General features: G+C 54.7%; 1 protein-coding gene and 1 long non-coding RNA gene across 8 annotated transcripts in view; one reads left to right on the top strand and one right to left on the bottom strand.

Moving 5' to 3' along the window:
* The window catches only part of TRAK1 (trafficking kinesin protein 1), a 184,339-nt gene that overhangs the window by 70,607 nt on the left and 92,805 nt on the right, over positions 1 to 20,927 (bottom strand). For all 7 annotated transcript variants that reach the window (XM_058288550.2, XM_004478326.5, XM_023584596.3 and 4 more), the window contains one exon: positions 17,483 to 17,677. Coding sequence is in view for 5 of the 7 variants with exons in the window: in XM_004478326.5 (XP_004478383.3) it covers positions 17,483 to 17,677 (195 nt within the window). In the remaining 2 variants the exon portion in view is untranslated. The remainder of the gene's footprint in view (positions 1 to 17,482; positions 17,678 to 20,927) is intronic.
* LOC139437631 (uncharacterized) lies at positions 6,449 to 8,946 on the top strand. Its single transcript, XR_011647504.1, has 2 exons — positions 6,449 to 6,721; positions 8,662 to 8,946. It is a non-coding gene; the product is annotated as an uncharacterized lncRNA (long non-coding RNA).

Here is a 20,927-nt window from a genome sequence, read left to right as displayed (position 1 = left end):
TGCTAATGAGCAGGAATGGCAGGGGGGGGGTTGCGGGGGGAGGGGACGTCTCTAGACAATAAGGCATTGCTAAATGCAACTTCCATTCAAAAGTCGCAAGCCTGCCCACATCCAAATTACTTTTGAAGGCACTGGGAAAGAAAGAAGACTGGGAGTTTATTAAAGGCAAAAAAAGCACAAAGGAAAGAGCCACACTTAGGGGTGAATTTCGTGGGGCTCGCGCAGTTCTGAAAGCAGGGAGCGTGGAAGCAGGTGGACCTGGCTTCACCTCCACCCCAACAGCTCGCAGCCGAGGGCCACAGCCTCTGTCGCTGGTGTAGCTGAAAGAGCACCTGCACCCCTCGCTTCTCCCCACCCCCAGCCAGGGGCTGCACTGGGGCTCCCAGAAGCCCCCACTGTCAGCTAAACAGACACCCCCAGCTCCGAGGAATACCTTGCTTTCTCCTCGGCCTGCCAACCCATCACGCCCCCACTGCGCGGCGAGGAAAGGGGCTGAGTGGAGGCGCACCCGCTTACCCCGGGTGCTCAGCTAATGCTGCGAGGCGTCTGGGTGTAAATGAGGCACGTGTCCCCCTCCTCCAAAGCCTTTTCTGCTAGTCAACGAGTAACTGAAAAAACACCCCAGGATTGTCTAGAGATGAAATCTGGAGAGAAAATAAGAGGTGCCATCGGAGGAGGTACCTGGGGTAGACCTCTCACAGAGAGATTGAAAAGTTTAAGGAAAAAAAGTAGAAATGATCGGGAAAGTAAGAGTTAGCTACACTGAAAATAACAATGTGACCTGACGATCTGAAAAAGAAATACTACTTCAGTTCTGTCACAAACAGGCCCACGAGGACCCCCTGTCACCAGCACGAGCCCCAAAACGGGCTTGGAGTTAACAGGGCTCCTCCGAAAGCAGCTGATTCCATCCAGCTCCCGGGACCTAGAAAAGTCAAGAGGGGCTGGCAACCCCACCCTGCAAGAAGGCCAAGACCTCTGCAAAAAGTCTGGGGGAAGCGGATGTGGCTCAACTGATAGAGCATCGACCTACCACATGGGAGGTCCAGGGTTTGGTACCCAGAGCCTCCTGCCCATGTGGTGAGCTGGCCCACGCGCAGTACTGATGCACGCAAGGAGTGCCCTGCCACACAGAGGTGCCCCCGCTCAGGGGAGCCCCACGTGCAAGGATTGCACCCCGTAAGGAGAGCTGCCCAGCCCAAGAAAAGTGCAGCCTGCCCAGGAGTGGCGCCACACACATGGAGAGCTGATGCAGCAAGATGGCGCAACAAAAAGAGACACAGATTCCTGGTGCTGCTGACAAGAATACAAGTGGACACAGAAGAACACACAGCGAATGGACACAGGGAGCAGACAGCGGGGCGGGGGGGGGGGGGCCAGAAATAAAGCTTTAAAAAAAAAAAAAAGTCGGAGGTGGAGCTAACAAGGCACAGGAGACGGAGGGGCCAGAGCCTGGCGCTGGCCACGATGCCACCACCTGACCATCAAACAGACTCTGGTGAATAAAGCTAAGGGGACAAGATGAGTCCGTACATGCATGAACCCACAGTAAATACCAAAAGGAAAAGGGTAACCAAGTGAGCAGGGCAGCTGGGCTGAAAAGAAAGGAGACCGTTCTCCACCTACTTTAAGGGGCAGCAGACGGCGGTGTCTGACCACCCATTCCGGCTGCTCTACCTTTAATGAAGTACGGTAAGAATAGCTCCGTACAGATGCTTGTGAACACGCCAGCAGGACATGGGGTGAGGAGGAGGCTCTCCAACTACACCCGCGGAGAAGGAGAGCCAACTCTGCGCCACCAGACGGGGGATCAGCCAGACGCTGCCCGGGAAGTGGCGAGCACGCAGGGCCAGGCTCCTGGGAATGGAAGCCAAGGCGAGGCTGCTGATGTAATCACACCCAGAGCCACCCCTGGGCCTCACGTGCATTTTCAGACGTGCTAACACACCAGGAAAATGTGTCCTTAGGGTGGGACAGCGGCTTACATCCCAGGAAGCAAAGGTAGAGAAGTCGCCATTCAAGGAAAAGGGCCAGGTGAGAAGAAGCCAACGTCCCTCAGACCCAGCTGGTCACCTAGGATCACTGGGGCGGTTAAACCAGGTTGCGTCCAAATCGGCCAGCAATGGGGAGTTTGGGCTACCCTGGGAAGGTATTTTCTTTTATGTCTGTTAAAATGACTAAGACCCTGGAAAAAATATAAAAAATAGATTCAGAAGCCAAAGAAATGAATCAAACCCACAGTGCCAATGTTAAGTTTAGACTCACTGTCTTAAGTCTTATGTTCTCTTTTGTAAGCATTTAAAAGAATCTAAATAGATTTGGTGGGATGTTAAGGAGAATATAATTAAAACATGTTTATAACCGATTTTAAACAAAAGAGTTAAACAAATTTCCTAAGTCTCGGAGAGAACCAGCAAGATGGCAGTGGAGTAAGGAGCTCCTAGAGTCAGCTCCTGCTATAGGGCAGTTAGCAAACAGCCAGAGTTCTCTGAAGCACCTGTCTGGGGGCTCCAGGAAGCCAGAAGAGCATCTTGCAACGTCCTTGGGGGAGTGGAAGGAGGAGATGCCCATCTGCAAAGAAGACTCGTAAGTAGAGGCTCCACGCTCCAGAGGCTGGGGCCCATCCTCCACTGGAGGCACAAGCCACCTCGGGAGCTGTGCCATGGCCCACACCTGCAGGTCCATCCCCACCCCAGGCAGGGGAGAGAGGGGAGTGAAGTTTCATCAGTCTCTCTGGGCAACTACAATCCAGGCCTGCAAGACTTGGACTGTTGCACAGCTGGCAAAGGGGAAAGTTGGGAGAAGTTTCATCAGTCCCTGGGGCAATGAGGGCAGCTTGAGCCTCCACAGCTTACAGCACCAACTACAACCTTGGCTCCTACTGCACAACCAGCAAGGGAGAAACAATAGGAAGCCCTAAACTAAAGAGAGAAACTGCACCCAGAATAAATACTCTAGTAATCCAGATGCCAAGGCACCAACAAAAAATTACAAGCCACACCAAGAAACAGAAAGCTATGGCCCAGTTAAAGGAACAAAATAAGTGTCCAGATGACATAAAGGAGTTGAGACAACTAATCACAGATGTTCAAACAAATCTCCTTAATAAATTAAATGAGATGGCTAAAGAGATTAAGGATATTAAGACGACCCTGGATGAGCACAAAGAAGAATTTGAAAGCACACCTAGAAAAATAGCAGATCTCATGGGAATGAAAGACACAATAAATGAAATTTAAAAAACACTGGAATCATATAACAGCAGATTTGAGGAGGCAGAAGAAAGGATTGGTGAGCTTGGAGAAATGGCCTCTGAAAGTGAACATACAAAAGAACAGATGAGAAAAAGAATGGAAAAAATTGAACAAGGTCTCAGGAAACTAAATGACAGCAAAAGGCATCCAACCATACACGTCATGGGTGTCCCAGTAGGAGAAGAGAAGGGAAAAGGGGCAGAAGGAATATTTGAAGAAATAATGGTAGAAAATTTCCCAACCCTATTGAAGGATATAGATATCCCCGTCCAAGAAGCACAATGAAAAAGCACAACTGAAAAATTCCAAATAGACCAACTCCGAGATACATACTCATCAGAATACTAAACGCCAACGACAAATAGAATTCTGAGAACAGCAACAGCAGAAAAGCAATGCATAACATATAAGAGATACCCAATAAGATTAAGTGCTGATTTCTCACCAGAAACCAAGGAGGCAAGAAAACAATGATTTAATATATATAAGATACTACAAAAGAAAAACTTCGTCTAGAATCTTATATCCAGCAAGACTGTCTTTCAAAACTGAGGGCAAAATTAGAATATTCACAGATAAACAGAAACTGAGAGAATTTCTAAGCAAGAGACCAGATTTTCAGGAAATACTAAAGGGTGTGCTAGAGCCTGAAAAGAAAAGACAGGAGAGAGAGGACTAGAAGAGAGTCTAGAAATGAAGACTGTATCAACAAAAGTAACTAAAAGTGTCAATAGAGTGGTGAAAATAAAATATAAGGGATAAAACTCAAATAGTCAGGAATAAACTTAACCAATGATGTAAAGCACTTGTAGTGCAACTCAGTGTTAAAAGAAATCAAAAAAGTCCTAAGCACCTCGAAGAACATTCCCTGCTCACAGATTGGAAGCCTAAATATCAGTAAGATGTCAATTCTACTCAAATTGATACATAGATTCAATGCAATCCCAATAAAAATTCCACCAGCATTAAAAAGAAACAAATTGAAAACATGATCATCAAGTTTATTTGGAAGGGTAAGAGGTCCCAAATAGCCAGAAACATCATAAAAAGGAAAAGCGAACCCTCATCTCCAGACCTTAAATCATATTACCTAGCTATAGCGGTAAAAACAACACGGTACCGGCATAAAGACAGACATACAGACCAATGGAACCAAACTGATGGTTCAGAAACAGACCCTCACATGTATGGTCACGTGATTTTTGACCAGCCTGTCAAGCCCACACAGTTTGGGCAGAACAGTCTATTCAACAAATGGTGCTGAAAGAACTGGATATCCATAGCTAAAAGAAGGAAAGAGGACCCCTATCTCATACCTTATCCAAAAATTAACTCAAAATGGATCAAAAACCTAAAATAAAAGAACCATAAAACTTCTAGAAGAAATTGTAGGAAAACATCTTCAAGACCTGGTGGTAGGTGATGGATTCTTAAAGGAGATAAGAGGAGGACTGAGTGGACTACTGATGTTTAATGTGTGTAGAAGTTTTAATTAACTTTACTGTAAAAGTGTGGAAATGTATAGAGTGGATAGTAACAAATAGTGAATAACAGCTAGTTTATAAATGGGGATGTGGCTGAAAATGGTAGTCTAGGTATGTAAATGCCAATTGACAGAATGCTAGAGAATAATCTAGGATCTGAATAGCACAGTAAACCAAGAGGGGGATGAGGATTGTGGTTGATGATGCAGATGCAAGAATGTCCTCTGAACTAGAGCAAATGTACATCACCACTGCAGGGTGCTGGAAATGTGGAAAAGCATGGGAAAAATACAGCTGGAGTGACTATGGACTGTGGTTAGCAATAATAATATTCTTGCATCTATGCAACAGATGTACTGTGCTGATACTGAGGCAGTGTGGAAAATGTGAGCCAAATGTACACTATGGACATGGTAACAATCAGATGATATTATTTTATCTGTAGCAAATGACACACCACATTGTGGTGTGTTGATGCAGGGGTGTCATTTGGGAATTCTGCACGTGTGCATGATTGTTTAATAAGTTTAATAAGTTTACAACTTCTGTCATAAAAAATATATTTTAAAAATAATAATAGGGTAGGTTGGGGGAAAAACACACCAAATGTAAGATTAGTAGGACTATCATTAGTAGTAAGATTTTGACAATATTCTTTCATAATTTGTAACAAATGTCTCACAACAATGCACAGTGTTGGTGGAGGGTTGATGTATGGGACCCCTGTATAATGTTATGCATGTTTGCTTTGTAAGTTCACAACTTTTACAATACACTTAGTTGTTTACATGTGTTCATATATAAATGATATAAAGATAATAACAATAGGGTTGGTTGGGGGAAAATACTTTGTTTAGTAGTAATATTTTGACAATGCTCTTTAACCATTAAGTTAAAAAGGTTTAACAACAATGCAAGTTATTGGTGGTAGGGTGAGTTATGATGTTATATATGTCTCTTCTGTAAGTTCAAACTATTATTATACACTTATTGTTTATATATATTTGCGTGTGAGTGATACACTTCAATAAGTAAATTTTGAAAAATGAAAAAAAAAATTCCTAACTCTGTAATTATTGGTTGTGTGAGTACAAGAATACTTAAAATCATGCAGTGCATTTAAAATATGAATGAACACCCACGACTGAGAGCACAGGTATGTGTATGCCCCAGGTGTCCCCACCTGCCACCCAGCTCCGCCCTTCAGGTGACCAGGCACAGACCTGCCTGCCCCTGCGAAGCCATCGGAACGAGGAGGTGGGTGCTCCGGGAGCCCCCCTGCTCCTCCCTCCTGCTCTGAAGCCGGACCCCCACCGCGGCCTCTCCGGATCTCGCCGCCAGCCACCAGAGAACGCGCTGCCGTCCACCGAGCAGCACCGAGGGCCCCCGGGATGCAGCTTCAGACACAGGGAGTGGCCGAGCCCCGGGTCCCCTCCTGCCGCCAGCTCGGGGGTGCGGGCGGTGAGCGGGCTGGGCCGCCGCGGAGCTCCCACCGAGGCTGTGCCAGCTTTGCTTAGACACCCTGAATTAACATGAAAAGGAAAACGGTCGATCTGTTCAGAACTGCTTGCCAAGGCTTTTCTTTTTTTATCGCCTTACAAAAGAAATAAAAAGACACTCAGTTGGAATCTGGTTTGCTCAAGAAAGAGCGGAGGCTGGGCTGAGCCACGGGGGAGGACCGTCCCCCCCAGCACTGGCCGCCCGGCCACAGGCTCCCGCCACTGCTGACGTCCTCCCCGGGACGATGGCCCTACCAGGGCCGGGAGGCACCTTCGGTCCCAGCCAAGGCCGGGAGGCACCTCTGGTCCCAGCCAAGGTTGGGAGGCACCTCTGGTCCCAGCCAAGGCCGGGAGGCACCTTCAGTCCCAGCCAAGGCCGAGAGGCACCTTCGGTCCCAGCCAAGGCTGAGAGGCACCTTTGGTTCCTCCCAGCACCTGGCACCCAGATAAGGATCTGGGTGCAGGACGTGGCGGCTGCATGCAGGTGACATCTGGTGACAAATGGGCCCAAAGGGGAGCCCGCTCCTGGGGGGAGCGGGGTGAACGTGGTGGCGGGGCTCCTGGGGGGAGCGGGTGAACGTGGTGGCGGGGCTCCTGGGGGGGGGGGACGGGTGAACGTGGTGGCGGGGCTCCTGGGGGGGGGGCGGGTGAACGTGGTGGCGGGGTTCCTGGGGGGTGGCGGGTGAACGTGGTGGCGGGGCTCCTGGGGGGTGGCGGGTGAACGTGGTGGCGGGGCTCCTGGGGGGGGGGGGACGGGTGAACGTGGTGGCGGGGCTCCTGGGGGGGGCGGGTGAACGTGGTGGCGGGGCTCCTGGGGGGGGTGGGTGAACGTGGTGGCGGGGCTCCTGGGGGGTGGCGGGTGAACGTGGTGGCGGTGCTCCTGGGGGGGGGGACGGGTGAACGTGGTGGCGGGGCTCCTGGGGGGGGGGGACGGGTGAACGTGGTGGCGGGGCTCCTGGGGGGAGGGGGTGAACGTGGTGGCGGGGCTCCTGGGGGGAGCGGGTGAACGTGGTGGCGGGGCTCCTGGGGGGGGGGGGGTGAACGTGGTGGCGGGGCTCCTGGGGGGAGCTGGTGAACGTGGTGGCGGGGCTCCAGGGCGCAGTTCCCACCTGCGAACACAACGGCCCACCTGGGCAACGCAGAAGGGACACGCCCAGGCCTCAGCCCGCAGGAGGGAAATGCGTGGCAGCTATTTATTCGGACGCTACCACGTGCTGTTTTTATATTACCTTTTTCTCTTTTTCAATTTAATCCGATGTTATTGACTGTACCTTTGCTAGCGGTTCAGAATGAGAAGTTTTCCCTGGCACTTGCACCCGTCCCCTCCCCCTGCACACACCAAGGCTGGCTGAGCACAGGCTGTCCCTTGTCCCACGGCGCCCCCCGCCGCACACCCCAGCCCAGGCGTCCCCCGGGTCACCGCCTCACAAAGCCGCTGGCGGGTCCCCCCACGGAGGGTCAGCCCCTGCCTGCGCCTCCGTTCGCTCGGAACTGCCCCCCGCATACTTTAGTGCTCTTATTTTTGTTTCACTTAGATTTCCTTTTTTTTTTTTTTAAGCAATTTTCAAATGAATGTTTTTATTGTAAAGGGAAAATTTCAAATATGCGCACAAATCAATGCAAAGCTCAGAGATGTGTTAAGATCAACATCCTGGCAGCTCCAACCAGGTCAACAAATAAAACTGCCAGTCAACCCAGAACCCCTCCGAGCCACCCCGCCGCCACCCCGCCCCCACCCCGCGGGCCCCCCAAAAAGCAGCTTTTAGAGTAACCACTTCCAGGAGACTCTTCATAGTTTCATCTCCTAAGTGTGTCTCCCTCCACTTAGGGTTAATTAGGATGAAGGCACCCTATATATATCTTTGCACTTTCTCTCATTCATTGAAGAAGCAACTATTAAGCACCTATTTCATGCACAGCCCTGAGCTTCAGACACGAAGCAGACACAGGCTCTGCCCTCGTGGGGTTTACTTGATGACTACGGAAATTGTTTTTAATAATTTGTAAGGTCTTCTAATTTAAACCTGGCACACTTCTAAATCTTAATGAGGAAAGTCCTAGGTGGTGTAAAACACGCTTAGAGTTAGGTGAATATTCCTCTAGTGCTCTGTTTGAGAATTCTTTAAAATTTTCCTTAGAATTGTATCACCGGAAAGCATTTTCACTTAATAGCACTTTCATTTGAAAAAGCAAATGGCTCGTCAATTTTTAAAAACCAAAGATAAAATTTACAAGCTCCTTAATTTCTACTTTGTAATTCAGAAAAACCCCAAAGTACAAAGAAGGTAAATTAAGAGAATGCCATTTAAAAAAAAAAAAAACCCTCATTACAGGACGCCTTTAATTAGAGATTAAATAGAGTGAAAAGTTCTCAAGGACACATTCCAGAGAATAATAGGTTGTTTAATGCTGATTAATGTGCAGGTAATAAAAGGAGTCCCAAGGAGCGAAGAAGCGATTTGCCCAAGGTCAAGGCCAGTTGTGGGGGCGGAGACACAGCCTGCCCCCGCCTCCTGGGGCTCCAGCCACTCTCCCTCCCTAAGAGGCACTCTTGAAGAGGCCACCACACCCCACGCCACCAGCACCAGGGCCGGCCGCGTCACTCCTTAAAAGATCACCAAGCGACGCCTTGAAGACGCCTGTCATAAAATTTTCAGAAGTTGGTCCCTTGATAATCCCTTAATTAAAAACCACGTATTTTTTTTTAAACGATTTGCCATATTCACATAAACCTGCACAAACTAAGAAAAGGTAAGACACCCCTCCTCGGGTGTCCTATCAGGAAACATTCATGATGGGTTCAGACAGAAAAGGAGGTTTTTCAGGAAATTGCTTCCAAGTCCTGCCCGAGGTCTGGAAGTAAAAGGAGTTGGTTAAAGATGGGAAGAGGATTTGGGTTAACGATTTGGTCACAAATCAGGGCTCAGAAGGGGTAAAATGTTCTGTACATTTAAATACCTCAAAAGCACCTGGTAATTTTTCAACCCAGAAAATAACAAGAAAAGGTGTGGCTGCAGGTGAAGACCGGTCCCGGGGCTCGGACCCCGCCCCTCCTTTCCACGTGACGTCACCCTAAACCTGGGCTTCCTGCTTCTAAAATGGGGATAAGAACAGGCTCTGCTCCCAGAGCTGCTGGGAGGACTAGAGCGTCGGGAACGTAATCACGGATGCACGGACGTGCTTTTCCTCCACTGTCATCTATAAATCATCAGCCGAAATTAGAACTAAAACTCAAAAAGGGGAAACCCAAATCCAAAGAGGGAGGCGTCCAACAACACCCAGACTCCCACTGACCCTTCTCAGGGGAGGAAAACACCAGGAAATTATAAAACCTCACCGCCTCATGGACTGATGCCCTACTCATATTTACTCAGGCAGTCCTCCTGTTAACTTCACAACTCAAGGAAATCTTTAACCCAAGAGACAGAACTAGTGCAGCACAAACAGACTAACAAACAGTCTTATCTCCAAACTCAATAATCAACAGGTACAACTAACTCTAAGGAAATCATGAGTTGAGTGGACAAATATTTCCTTAAGTATGATGATGTTTTACCCTAGTGTTACTTGGGGAAAATGAGAAACATCCTACATTCCTAACAATGGAAGAATGATTAGGCATAAATGATGAAATAGTAAGTACTGGTTGAGAAGCATTTCTTTGAGGAATTTTAATGACAGAGAAAAATGGTCAGCATATAATATTGAGTGAAAAAGCATTGTTTCCAAATACGTACTACATATTCCCAAAAAATCTCACACAACGTGAAAAGTGGTGGTTGCTGAGTTAGTCATCTTTCCACTTCTGTTTATCTTCCAAATTATTTATAAATCAGCATGTATTACTTTTATGACGAGAAAGGATGATTATTTTTTAAACCGACTCCTTTTAAAGATTAAAAAGCCAGGTCCCAAGAGCTGCGGAATGGAGTGGATGCCCCGATTCTGTGAAACTGACCACTGTCACAGACGGAGCGCACCTGCTCAGGCCAGGGGCGATCACCAACAGGAAATCACAGACCACTGGAGCTTACAAAAAAGAAAACTGGGGTGCAGGGGGTCCCACAGCTTCCTCGGGGACACCATAGCCATTTTCAGGCCCCTGTCCGAAAAGCAAATTTAACGTCCACAGGCTTGGAGAGGCAGGGATGGGAGGGGTCAGAGCCTTCGGGGGCCCTGCTACAGGCCTCTGGAAACCACGCAGGCGTGAGAGGAATCAACTAAGACAAGAAGCGCGGCTCTGTTGGTTTGTGGGAGGTTCTGGAAACACAGCCCGTGGGTGGAGAGGAAAACAAAGAACTGAGCTATTTCTTTACCAGCGGTCAATTATGTTTGTCCCCAAACTGTCCTCTGTTTACTTGTTAATGCTTACTTCCATTACTATTATTAAGTTATTTCGTGCATAATGCAGAGAGCTGTTTCCATGAAAACCCAGGACACCTTGACAGACTCAACTAAGGACCGAATGGCCAACTAGAGTTGGAGGAAACAATAATATTTCAAAAATTCACTTAAAAAAGGGTTATGTACTTCAAATCTAGTGTGTGTGTCCTAGAGTGAGCACAAAGGTAAAGCACTTAGCACAGCCCCCGCACACAGTAAGCACTCAACAAAGGAACCATTACTCATATTGATTATCACTGCATCCACAAATAATGACAAAGGGTGGTGAGAGCTCTGAATGCCCTTAGCACAGCCCTGGCACACAGCAAGCACTCAATACATGTGAACCATTATTCTTATCACAATCAAATAATTACGAAGAGTGATAAGAGCTATGAAAGCAGGAAAAAAGTCAAAGTGGAGCGGACACCATGGGTGGGGTAGGCTAGGAAGCTTCTCTGCGGAGGGGACATTTGTACTGAGAACCAAAGAAGAAAGAGGGAAGCGAGGGAGTAGGGCGGCGGGACCGAGCAAGCAGCGCCTGCCTCTCCCGCAGGTTTGGTGGGTCAAGGCTGGAAGGCCCGGGGGGGGGGGGGGGGGGGGGGGGGGGGCGCAGCACACCCGGGAGAAGGTGCTAAGAGCCAGGGTGCAAGCTCCCTGAAATCCTGGGCTGTGTCCAAAGAGCAACGGGGAGCCAAGAGGCAACGTCCCCCTGCTGGCTTTCAAAAGGAGGCCAGCCAGGCTGCTGGGTCCCACGGGGTGTGAGTGGGGGGGTGGGAGCGGGGAGCAGTCGGGGGCTGTCGGGGCTGGCCAGGGCAGAGAAGGGGTATGAATTATACCTGGAGCCATTGGCCAGGATACGGAAATGGGGTAACCGTGCCGTGTGTATCACCACAAGTGAGTACAGAGGAAACAAGTCTGCTTTTGGCAGGGGACACGGCACGTTAACACCAGGTACAGGAGCCGGGAGCCGGGGAGCCGGGTCAGGTGGACGTAAATGTGGGCGCCCCAGCATGTGGCTGCAGTTAGAGCTTGGGAAGGAGGACACGGAGAGGAGCAGCCCGGGCAGCCCGCCATGCGGGCAGCACTGGACCGTGACCTGGGGGCCAGCGTTAGAGAGGAGGGTGGGGCCTGGGCAGGGGAGCCTTTTAAAAGCTCCAAGTGCGTCAGGGCTGAGCGTCACCGACGCTTCCAGGGGAAGGCCACTGCAAGGGGCCGAGAAGGCCGGCCTGAGGAGGGGGGACCCGGGAGTTGTTTTTTTTTCAGCTGTCCTGGAAGCCAAACAAGGGCAGTGCCCAAGGGCGTGGCTGCTTGTGCCGCCCTGCGCAAGGGTCAAGCAGGACCAGGAGCCGGCGGCCCAGCCCACCTCGCGCCCATGTGTCAACTCCCACGCCAGGCGCGCTCGCGCCCTGCCCTTCTGGACCGAGAGAAACCGCAAGGCCTCAGGCTGGTCAAAAACAGGCGAGCTTGGTGTTGATGCAGGAATGTTACAGGATTGCTGTTAACCACAGTCTACAGGTCACTCCAGCTGTAGTTTTCCCGTGCTTCTCCACATTCCCGTCACCCTGCAGCAGTGACGTACACCTGCTCTGGCTCATGGAAGGACTCTCTTGCATTTGTACCCTTAACCACAATAGCTGGTAGTGATGTTTTGACAATGCTCTTACATAGTCTGTAACAAATGTTTCATGCCAATGCAAAGAGTTGGTGGAGGGGTGATGTACGAGACCCCTGTGTGATGTTATGCATGTTTATTTTGTAAGTTCACAATCTTTACTATACATTTATTATGTGTGTTCATGTATGAATGATATACTTCAATAAAAAAATTTTTTAAATAAAAATTTTTAAAAACAGGCTAGCTGATGGCGCGGACACTCGCTGCACGTGTGGCATGTACACAGGGATGCACAGAGCGGACGTGGAGGCGGCGCGGCCACTGCAGGCTCTGGGGCGGGGGGGGGGGGGGGGGGTGGCACCCACGTGACACCAGGCCCTGGGCCTGCCGGCTGCGCGCTCCGGCCATGCGCACCCATTCGTGGTCTGTCAATGTTTTAAATGCAGGGTCCCCGATCCTACCCACCCCCCCTCAAAGCAAGGTGAGCACCTCAGCGCAGGGCGCCCTCCTTGGTCCACACACCAAGCCTGGGCTGGGCGACAGGAGCGCACAAGTACTCCAGGAGCTGTTCCACGCCTCAGCGGAAAACCTCGGCGCCAACAAGTCGCGGTCGCAAGGACCAGAGCGCACACGAGGTGCGCGGGAACTCCTGCGGCTGGTTCCCCATACATTCCACGGGAAAGCCAACAACGAACAGCACCCCGAGGCTCTTGTTTCACAGCCTTCTCGTCTTCTTAGGAAGGACTGTCCAGGTGAACGCAGGGGTGGGGTGCGCAGCGTCACACGCTCCAGACACAGAAGGTGCTTTCCCTCAGCCAAAGCCCGGAACGGAAGGTTACGCAGAGTGGGGGCCCCAGGAAGGAAGGGGATGAAAGGACTCACAGCCACCTGCACGCCAGGACTAACAGCCACCTGCACGCCAGGACTAACAGCCACCTGCACACCAAGACTCACAGCCACCTGCACGCCAGGGCCCACGGCTCCCCGCTCGCCAGGGCCCACGGCTCCCCGCACGCCAGGGCCCACGGCTCCCCGCACGCCAGGGCCCACGGCTCCCCGCTCGCCAGGGCCCACGGCTCCCCCCACGCCAGGGCCCACGGCTCCCCCCACGCCAGGGCCCACGGCTCCCCGCACGCCAGGGCCCACGGCTCCCCGCACGCCAGGGCCCACGGCTCCCCGCTCGCCAGGGCCCACGGCTCCCCGCACGCCAGGGCCCACGGCTCCCCGCTCGCCAGGGCCCACGGCTCCCCGCTCGCCAGGGCCCACGGCTCCCCGCTCGCCAGGGCCCACGGCTCCCCGCTCGCCAGGGCCCACGGCTCCCCGCACGCCAGGGCCCACGGCTCCCCGCTCGCCAGGGCCCACGGCTCCCCGCTCGCCAGGGCCCACGGCTCCCCGCACGCCAGGGCCCACGGCTCCCCGCTCGCCAGGGCCCACGGCTCCCCGCACGCCAGGGCCCACGGCTCCCCGCTCGCCAGGGCCCACGGCTCCCCGCACGCCAGGGCCCACGGCTCCCCGCTCGCCAGGGCCCACGGCTCCCCGCTCGCCAGGGCCCACGGCTCCCCGCACGCCAGGGCCCACGGCTCCCCGCACGCCAGGGCCCACGGCTCCCCCCACGCCAGGGCCCACGGCTCCCCGCTCGCCAGGGCCCACGGCTCCCCGCACGCCAGGGCCCACGGCTCCCCGCTCGCCAGGGCCCACGGCTCCCCGCTCGCCAGGGCCCACGGCTCCCCGCACGCCAGGGCCCACGGCTCCCCGCACGCCAGGGCCCACGGCTCCCCGCACGCCAGGGCCCACGGCTCCCCCCACGCCAGGGCCCACGGCTCCCCGCACGCCAGGGCCCACGGCTCCCCGCACGCCAGGGCCCACGGCTCCCCGCACGCCAGGGCCCACGGCTCCCCGCACGCCAGGGCCCACGGCTCCCCGCACGCCAGGGCCCACGGCTCCCCGCTCGCCAGGGCCCACGGCTCCCCGCTCGCCAGGGCCCACGGCTCCCCGCACGCCAGGGCCCACGGCTCCCCGCACGCCAGGGCCCACGGCTCCCCGCACGCCAGGGCCCACGGCTCCCCGCACACCTACAGGGTGGAAGGAAATCGCAACTCGAACCTCAACAGGCTAAGCTTCATCTGGGATGATGACCTTGAGCCATGAAGAAACTGAATCTTGACTGTGTTGGACACGCATGTTTTATAAATACGTCAGGCGCTGACATTCCGACACTGCAGCTTTTCCGTTTGGGTTTCCGCCATCCCATAAACTGTAATTCTGTCCCTTTGGCTACACAGAAAGTGATTCAGGCCGGGCACCCTGCGGCCGCGCCCGTCAGCGGGGTCTGAGCCTCAGAGCTGGCAGCGTCCTCGGGCAAGGTGCTCGGCTCCTGTGCAGCCGCAGGAGGCGGGCAGCAAGAGCACTTAATTCAGAGTCGCGTGAAGAGCAAATGACTCAAGATTAAATCCAGGGGAGCGGACGCAGCTCAGTGGCTGAGCGCTGCTTCCCACGGACGAGGTCCCGGGTTTGATCCTGGTACCTCCTAAAAAAAAATTAAAAGATGAAATCCGTTTAAAGCACTAGAAACCGTGCCTGGCACACAGTAAACGCCAAGCGTCGATGGCTCAGTTTAATTTTCTGTGTTTCTCAGACTCTTCAGGGGTTAACACTTCACCCGGGGGCAATGCTGGGATTTTCCCGAGGCCCGTCCCGCCCCTGGTAAAGCCGCCCACCACTTTTCCGCCCTGCAGCGAGCACCAGGCGGCCACGATGGAAAGGCAGCACCGTCTCTCCCAGGGGGCCGCTGCTATCCCACCCCCTGACCCACCCGGGGTCCACCCTGAGCTGCGTGGCAGTGGCACAGGCGACCCCCTCATTCAGTGGTTTTCACAGGGGGAAGCCCCAAATCCCACTGCCACCCACGAGAGCACCCCTGCCCTGAGCGAGACGGGAAAGAACAGCGACGTGAAACGAGGAGTCACCGCCTCATCTCACACCCCACAGCTGATTTAATACCAGTGAGTCACCGCTTCTCCTGGGAAACACATAAACAAACAAAGGAAACCCGAAAAGGACACCACACAGGGAGCAGGGCTCCCGGCCTGCCCTTCCACCACGGCCCGCCTGGCACCGGGGCAGGGCCCACCAGCCCCTCCTCAGAATAAAGGTCCTGAGACATAAAATCAAAGGGTCACGAAAGGAACCAGGTATGTGATAAGGCAGTTACCAACACGTAAGAAGTCTGCGATAGAGGCGCTTCTTCACGGCCCATTAAAGAGCAGGATTGCCCACTCCCACCCGCTAACTAGGTTCAAAGCAGGGCTGAGCAAGGCAAGGGGTCCAAGGAACGCGGCCAGGCCACAGCCCCTGCACCCGCGTGTGCCGTCTTCACCCACAAGGGAAGGCAATGCTACGTTTCATGACAAGTTGGTGAAAACAAGGCTGGAACATTTTTTCCTTTCCAAGGCCATGGAGCCCTGAATTCCCTCTCTCAGGCTAAGGCCCTGCTCTACAGGGTCCTTCATTTAAGCTTGTTCACTTACTAAGCACTGAGCAAATACCTACCTGGCTCTAAGCAGGTACCACAGAAGAAAATGCACACTTAGGGTAAGATCTGGATGCCACCGTGCCCCAACAACTTCCAGAATCTCTGTGCAGTACTTACTTTGGTTCTTCCATTTTTACTACAATTTGTGTAATCTACTGCCAACCCACCAGGCATTTTTTTTCTTTAAAAAACAAAACAAAAAATACAATCTCTGCTTAAGTCTGTTAAATAGTTCATAGAATAAAATCCACGTGGAATAAGCACTGGGAGACCCCACACTGCCATTTCCTCTCTCACTTATTAATTTACCCAAACCGTAGACAGGCTGCAGGGAGTTCTCGCAGACGGAGGCGCGCAGCCTGTGGAACTGCAATCAACGGGCGCGACTGGTCGTACGTGGGGGCGGACCAGGCCATGGGGGACCCCAGAAGGCTCTCCGAAGGGAGAGTAAGTAACACCAGGGACTGACAGGAAAATAATTTGTTGTTCACTCCACCGTGACACCGTCTGGAGGAAGCAAACATAGATCTCCACATGATGCCACGTCTCCCTGGTGCACAGACACCGCGGAGAAAAAGAGTGACCTGCAAGAGCTTCCTGCACATTCCCAGAGGCACCAGGGGTTCAAAGTGTCAACTCTAACCCTGGCCCGAGCCTGACGTGCCTCCTACCTGCCCTGCCGTGCGTGATCCTAGTTCCGTTTCCAGCACGCTGCCCACGGACAGACCGCAGGACCACCACCAGGCGCGAGACGCGTCACTTTTAAGCAAAACTTTTTCTTGCTCTTAATAGAGAGCATCCAAAAATAGCCCCAGATGTTCCCTGAAGGAGAAACCTGTAGTTCTGACTTGTTTATTACAAATGCGCTCACAGATTTGAGAAAATGGGAGCGAGAGGTCTGCATTCATGAAAACAATGACAGAAAACCTCCAAAGGTGCACTGCGCAAGCGGTTTTGAGCCCAGCTCTCCACGGAAAAGCAGGACCCCGTACGCTATGCGCAGGTTGGCGCACGGACACACAGGGATGTAAACGCGGTCACTGCGAACGACAACGGCCGCTCTTCAACTGCCCATCAGAGCGGGCTTCGGTCTGCCTGAGCCTTAGTGAGCAGCGCCAGGATGAACAAGAGCCCATCTCATGGGTTCCAGAACGTCTAAAGACTGAAACTGCTTCTCCAAAGGCACCTCCTTGAACGAATTTCAGAAGCGATATTAGGAGCCATTTTTTAAAGGACACGTTTTCAAGTCCAGGATGTCAGGGGTCACGTGCCGTCACCACGGCCCCCGTGGGCACCGCGCGCCCGCCAGCCGCCAGCAGGACCGGAGTGGCCGGCCCCGCGGCCCCCTCCAGAGCACGGTCTGCGCCGGCTTCCACGCGGGAGCCATCGCCCAGCACACGCGGCCTCTGGGCCCCAGGATGGCCGAGCGGCCTGGCTGGGTGGAAGGGCAGACCGGCCCCTTCTGGAAGGTTCCACGCGCCACGTGGCCCTGGCGGTAAGAAGGGGAGAGGGCAGCATCTCAGAGCTCCGGCCTCTGACACCGTTATAAGAGCTGGTTCAGGAGACGTGGGACTTGGTCCCGCTCGGCTCAAGCTTCTGCTCAGACCACTGACCGCATGGCCTTTCACGCGGCTAACGCCTAAGGCCACGGTGGCACCGGGCCGCCCCGTTGCCAGGGAGGGTGCCGTGCCCGCTCAGAGGGGGCTACTCACGGAAGTACTTCAGCGTCTCCTCGATTTGCTCGGCCGTGAGGTCGATGCTGGCGTCGGGGGAAACCAGGGGTGTGTGCAGCCAGTCGTCGTGGTCATAGCCGTAGATGGTGTCGGCTCTCAGCTGGTAGAGCGGCAGCTGCTCCTCCAGCAGGCTGATGATCTCCACCTCCGGCAGGTCGGTGCTGTTGCACACGTCTGCAGGGAGAGAACCGGAGTCAGGGCCTGGCTGCCGCCCGCTGCCAAGCGCGCGGCCTGGAGCAGGGTCTCCAGCCCTGCCCACGGCGGGGGGACCGGGCAGGGCAGGGCCACGGCGGGGTGGACCGGGCAAGACAGGGCCACGGTGGGTGGACCGGGCAAGGCAGGGCCACGGCGGGGGGGGACCGGGCAGGGCCACGACGGGGGGGAACGGGCAGGGCAGGGCCACGGCAGAGAGACAGGGCAGGGCAGGGCCATGGCGGGGGGGGACCGGGCAGGGCCACAGCGGGGGGGACCGGGCAGGGCCACGGCGGGGGGGGACCGGGCAGGGCCAATGCAGGGGTCTTTTCCCGATGTAAAGCCTATTCTCAGCCTCGGAATCAGGAGTTAGGCACGCTCCCCGCCAAGCCCTGCGGAGCTCCTGTCGCTGGGCGGACTATCCGCAGAGTCAGACCAGCGCCCGAGCCCCCACCATCGGGGCCGACCTCCTCTCCAGACACTCTAACCTCAACCCTCGACGCGGGAGCCAAACCAGCTGGTCTGCCCATCACTCTGTCCATCTCTAACTTCCTCCTGCGGCTCCTCTGCCCATCTGGCTATCCCCCGCCACTAGACCTCCGTCTTCACTGAGCGCACGCTCGTCTCTCCATCCACCCACACCCCTCCCTCCCTCCCACCCAAACACATCCCAAGTGCCAGCAGCCGGGGGACCCGAGGAGCACAGCGCCACGCCCTGTCCTGGAGACGCTCTTGCCCTCACGGGGCTCCCAACCAGGGTCCAGCGGGCGCCGACCTCCACGCACAGCCTGACCGCCCCTGCCGGCACGCGCACTGGCTTTGCGCGCTCCAAGCAGCGCTAACCTTTCTCCCTACTGGACCCACACAGCACACTGTCACAACTGCGCCGCGTCCCATCTCCTAAGTACCTGATTCGCCTCCCTGTGGGTGGAAACCTTCCCTACACGGGGTCCTCGACCCCGCCCACCCCTTCCAGCCAGCCCAGTGTGCTCGGGGGGGACCCCAACATCTAAGGCGAACTGACCCACAGAGCATGTCGAATTAAATCCTAACACACAATGGTGGATGAGGCCACATCTCACATGATTCCTATACCCCCAGCACTCACTACCAATGGAGAAATAGAGAATGAGTTTAATAAATGCTGATGGCTGAGTTTTAATTCATTATTTCATTTCACGCGGGACCTAGGATGAACAGCTCACAGCAAGCTACGGTGGTCTTGCCAGGCCACAGAAAAACCACAGTGTCTGTGGGGACACACGGCTTAGGAGAGGAGGGTCCACTTGTTATTTGGCTCCATGGCTGAGCCTTCAACTCAGAAAGCCAATCAAAAGCTAAGAAGGAAAAAGATAAAAGAAAAAAAAAAGCTAAGAAGGAAATGGATGTGGTTTGGCCAGTTGGGCACCCGCCTACCGCATGGGAGGTACCAGGTTCGGGTCCCGGTGCTCCCTAAAGAAGATGAGCAGAAGCTGCACCTGCCTCAAGGAGAGAGACACTGCACCCACTGCAACGAGCAAACATCTAAAACAAGCAGATGCCACAAGCCAGCAGACGCCGCAGTCCACAGGGAGCAGATGTGGCTTGGGCTGTTGGGCACCCGCCTCCCATGAGGGAGGTCCTGGGGTTGGTTCCCAGTGCCTCCTAGATTAGGTGAGCAGACAGAGAGAACCATGGGGGGAGACAAAAATAAAGTAAATAAATAAATCTTAAAAAAAAAAAAATGCTAAGGCTCCGTCCTCGGGTTCTGCAGCCCGTCGGGGGCCTGGGCACGCCTTCCCAGCGCGGTGGAGAGGGTGGAGGTGGGGGCAGCGGGCGGTGGATGACAAGCCCTCCAGATAAACTGAGCCACGCAAAGCACAGGAGCTGCCGGAGACGGATCAAAACTGTGAGGCACTCATAGGCCCGATTAGGGAGAAAAACCCCGCTCCAGGCACACGCTGGAACGCGGCTGGTGCCACAGGGCGGGCAGCCAGGAGCTCCCGCAGGGGGGGCGGCAGGACAGGCCGGGCAGCCACGGGAGGTCCTGGAGGCCAGCCCCCTACTGCCCCCCGGGGCCGGGGACAGCAGGCCGGCCACTCCAGGGCAGAGCTGGAGGCCACAGAGCAGGCGAAGAAACACGGAGGCACGGCCAGCAGCAAATCGCCCCCTGCGGGCGGCGCCGCTGTGGGACCTGCCGGCCCCTCGCCCCACCCACCCCGCCCCTCCGTCCCAGTACACCCCACCCCGGCGGTGTGGGTGCCCGAGCGCCAGCACGGAGCAGCCGTGACGACAGGCGGACCCTCCCCTGGGGCTGGACGGAAGCTCCACAGTCCTGCCTGGGCGAAAACAACAGGAACCGAGCGCTCGGGCTGCTCAGCGGGGCCGGGCAGCGTGACACTCTGACTCACAGCACGCGCACGGGGCGCTCAGCCGCTGCGCACACAGCCACGCCACCCGACGCCAGAGCCGACGGCGTGTGCCCTGTCTCATCGCCCACGAGAGAACCACCTGGAAAGCTCGTCCTCCCTGCCAAGCGGAGGGTCGTCCACAGCTGCGACACAGCCGCCTTCAAACGGACGGTGGTGACAAGAACGTAATCACCACCACCGAGCCGTACGCTTCAGAGCGGGGAGGACGGGAAGTTTCATGTTGTGCGTATGTTACCACAATAAATAAAAACAAAAACAATCCACAGAACTGTGCAGCACAAAGAGTAAGCCCTCCTGTGAAGCGTGGACCTTAGTTAACAGCCTTATGATACTGGCTCACTTGTACAAATGTACCATGCTAATGCCAATAGGAAACACAGTGTGGGGCGAGCTGAGGAGCATGGGATGCTTTACTTGCCACAGAATTTCTCCGTAACCCTAAACCTGCTCGGAAAGACAAAACCTATCATACACCTAGAAATACAGACACATACACACAGGAACGGCCGCCGTCGGGCCGAGGGGGCCGAGGGGGGCTGGCACCCAGCAGTCAGCATCTCAGCTAAGCAGGGGTCTGGCCACACCACCCTCCCCACAGCAGCTCCTCAAAAGGCAGTGCCAGCCGGCCCCAGAGCCCAGGCAGGGAGGCAGCCCGCGCCCGCACGACGCGCCCACACGGCAGGCGGCAGGCTGCTGGCGGCACCGCCCTTTGGTGGCAGGGAAGGCCAAGGGCTCCAGGAGAAGGAAAACACCCTTCTAAGAATAACGTGTCCCTTGTGCACACGTTGGCAGCCGCTCGACCGCTGAGACCTGACCCGTCC

Source organism: Dasypus novemcinctus, chromosome 26, assembly GCF_030445035.2.
Source record: "Dasypus novemcinctus isolate mDasNov1 chromosome 26, mDasNov1.1.hap2, whole genome shotgun sequence".
Taxonomy (NCBI): domain Eukaryota; kingdom Metazoa; phylum Chordata; class Mammalia; order Cingulata; family Dasypodidae; genus Dasypus; species Dasypus novemcinctus.
Note: the sequence above shows the minus strand (reverse complement) of the source record. Positions and strands in the feature narration are given on the sequence as shown.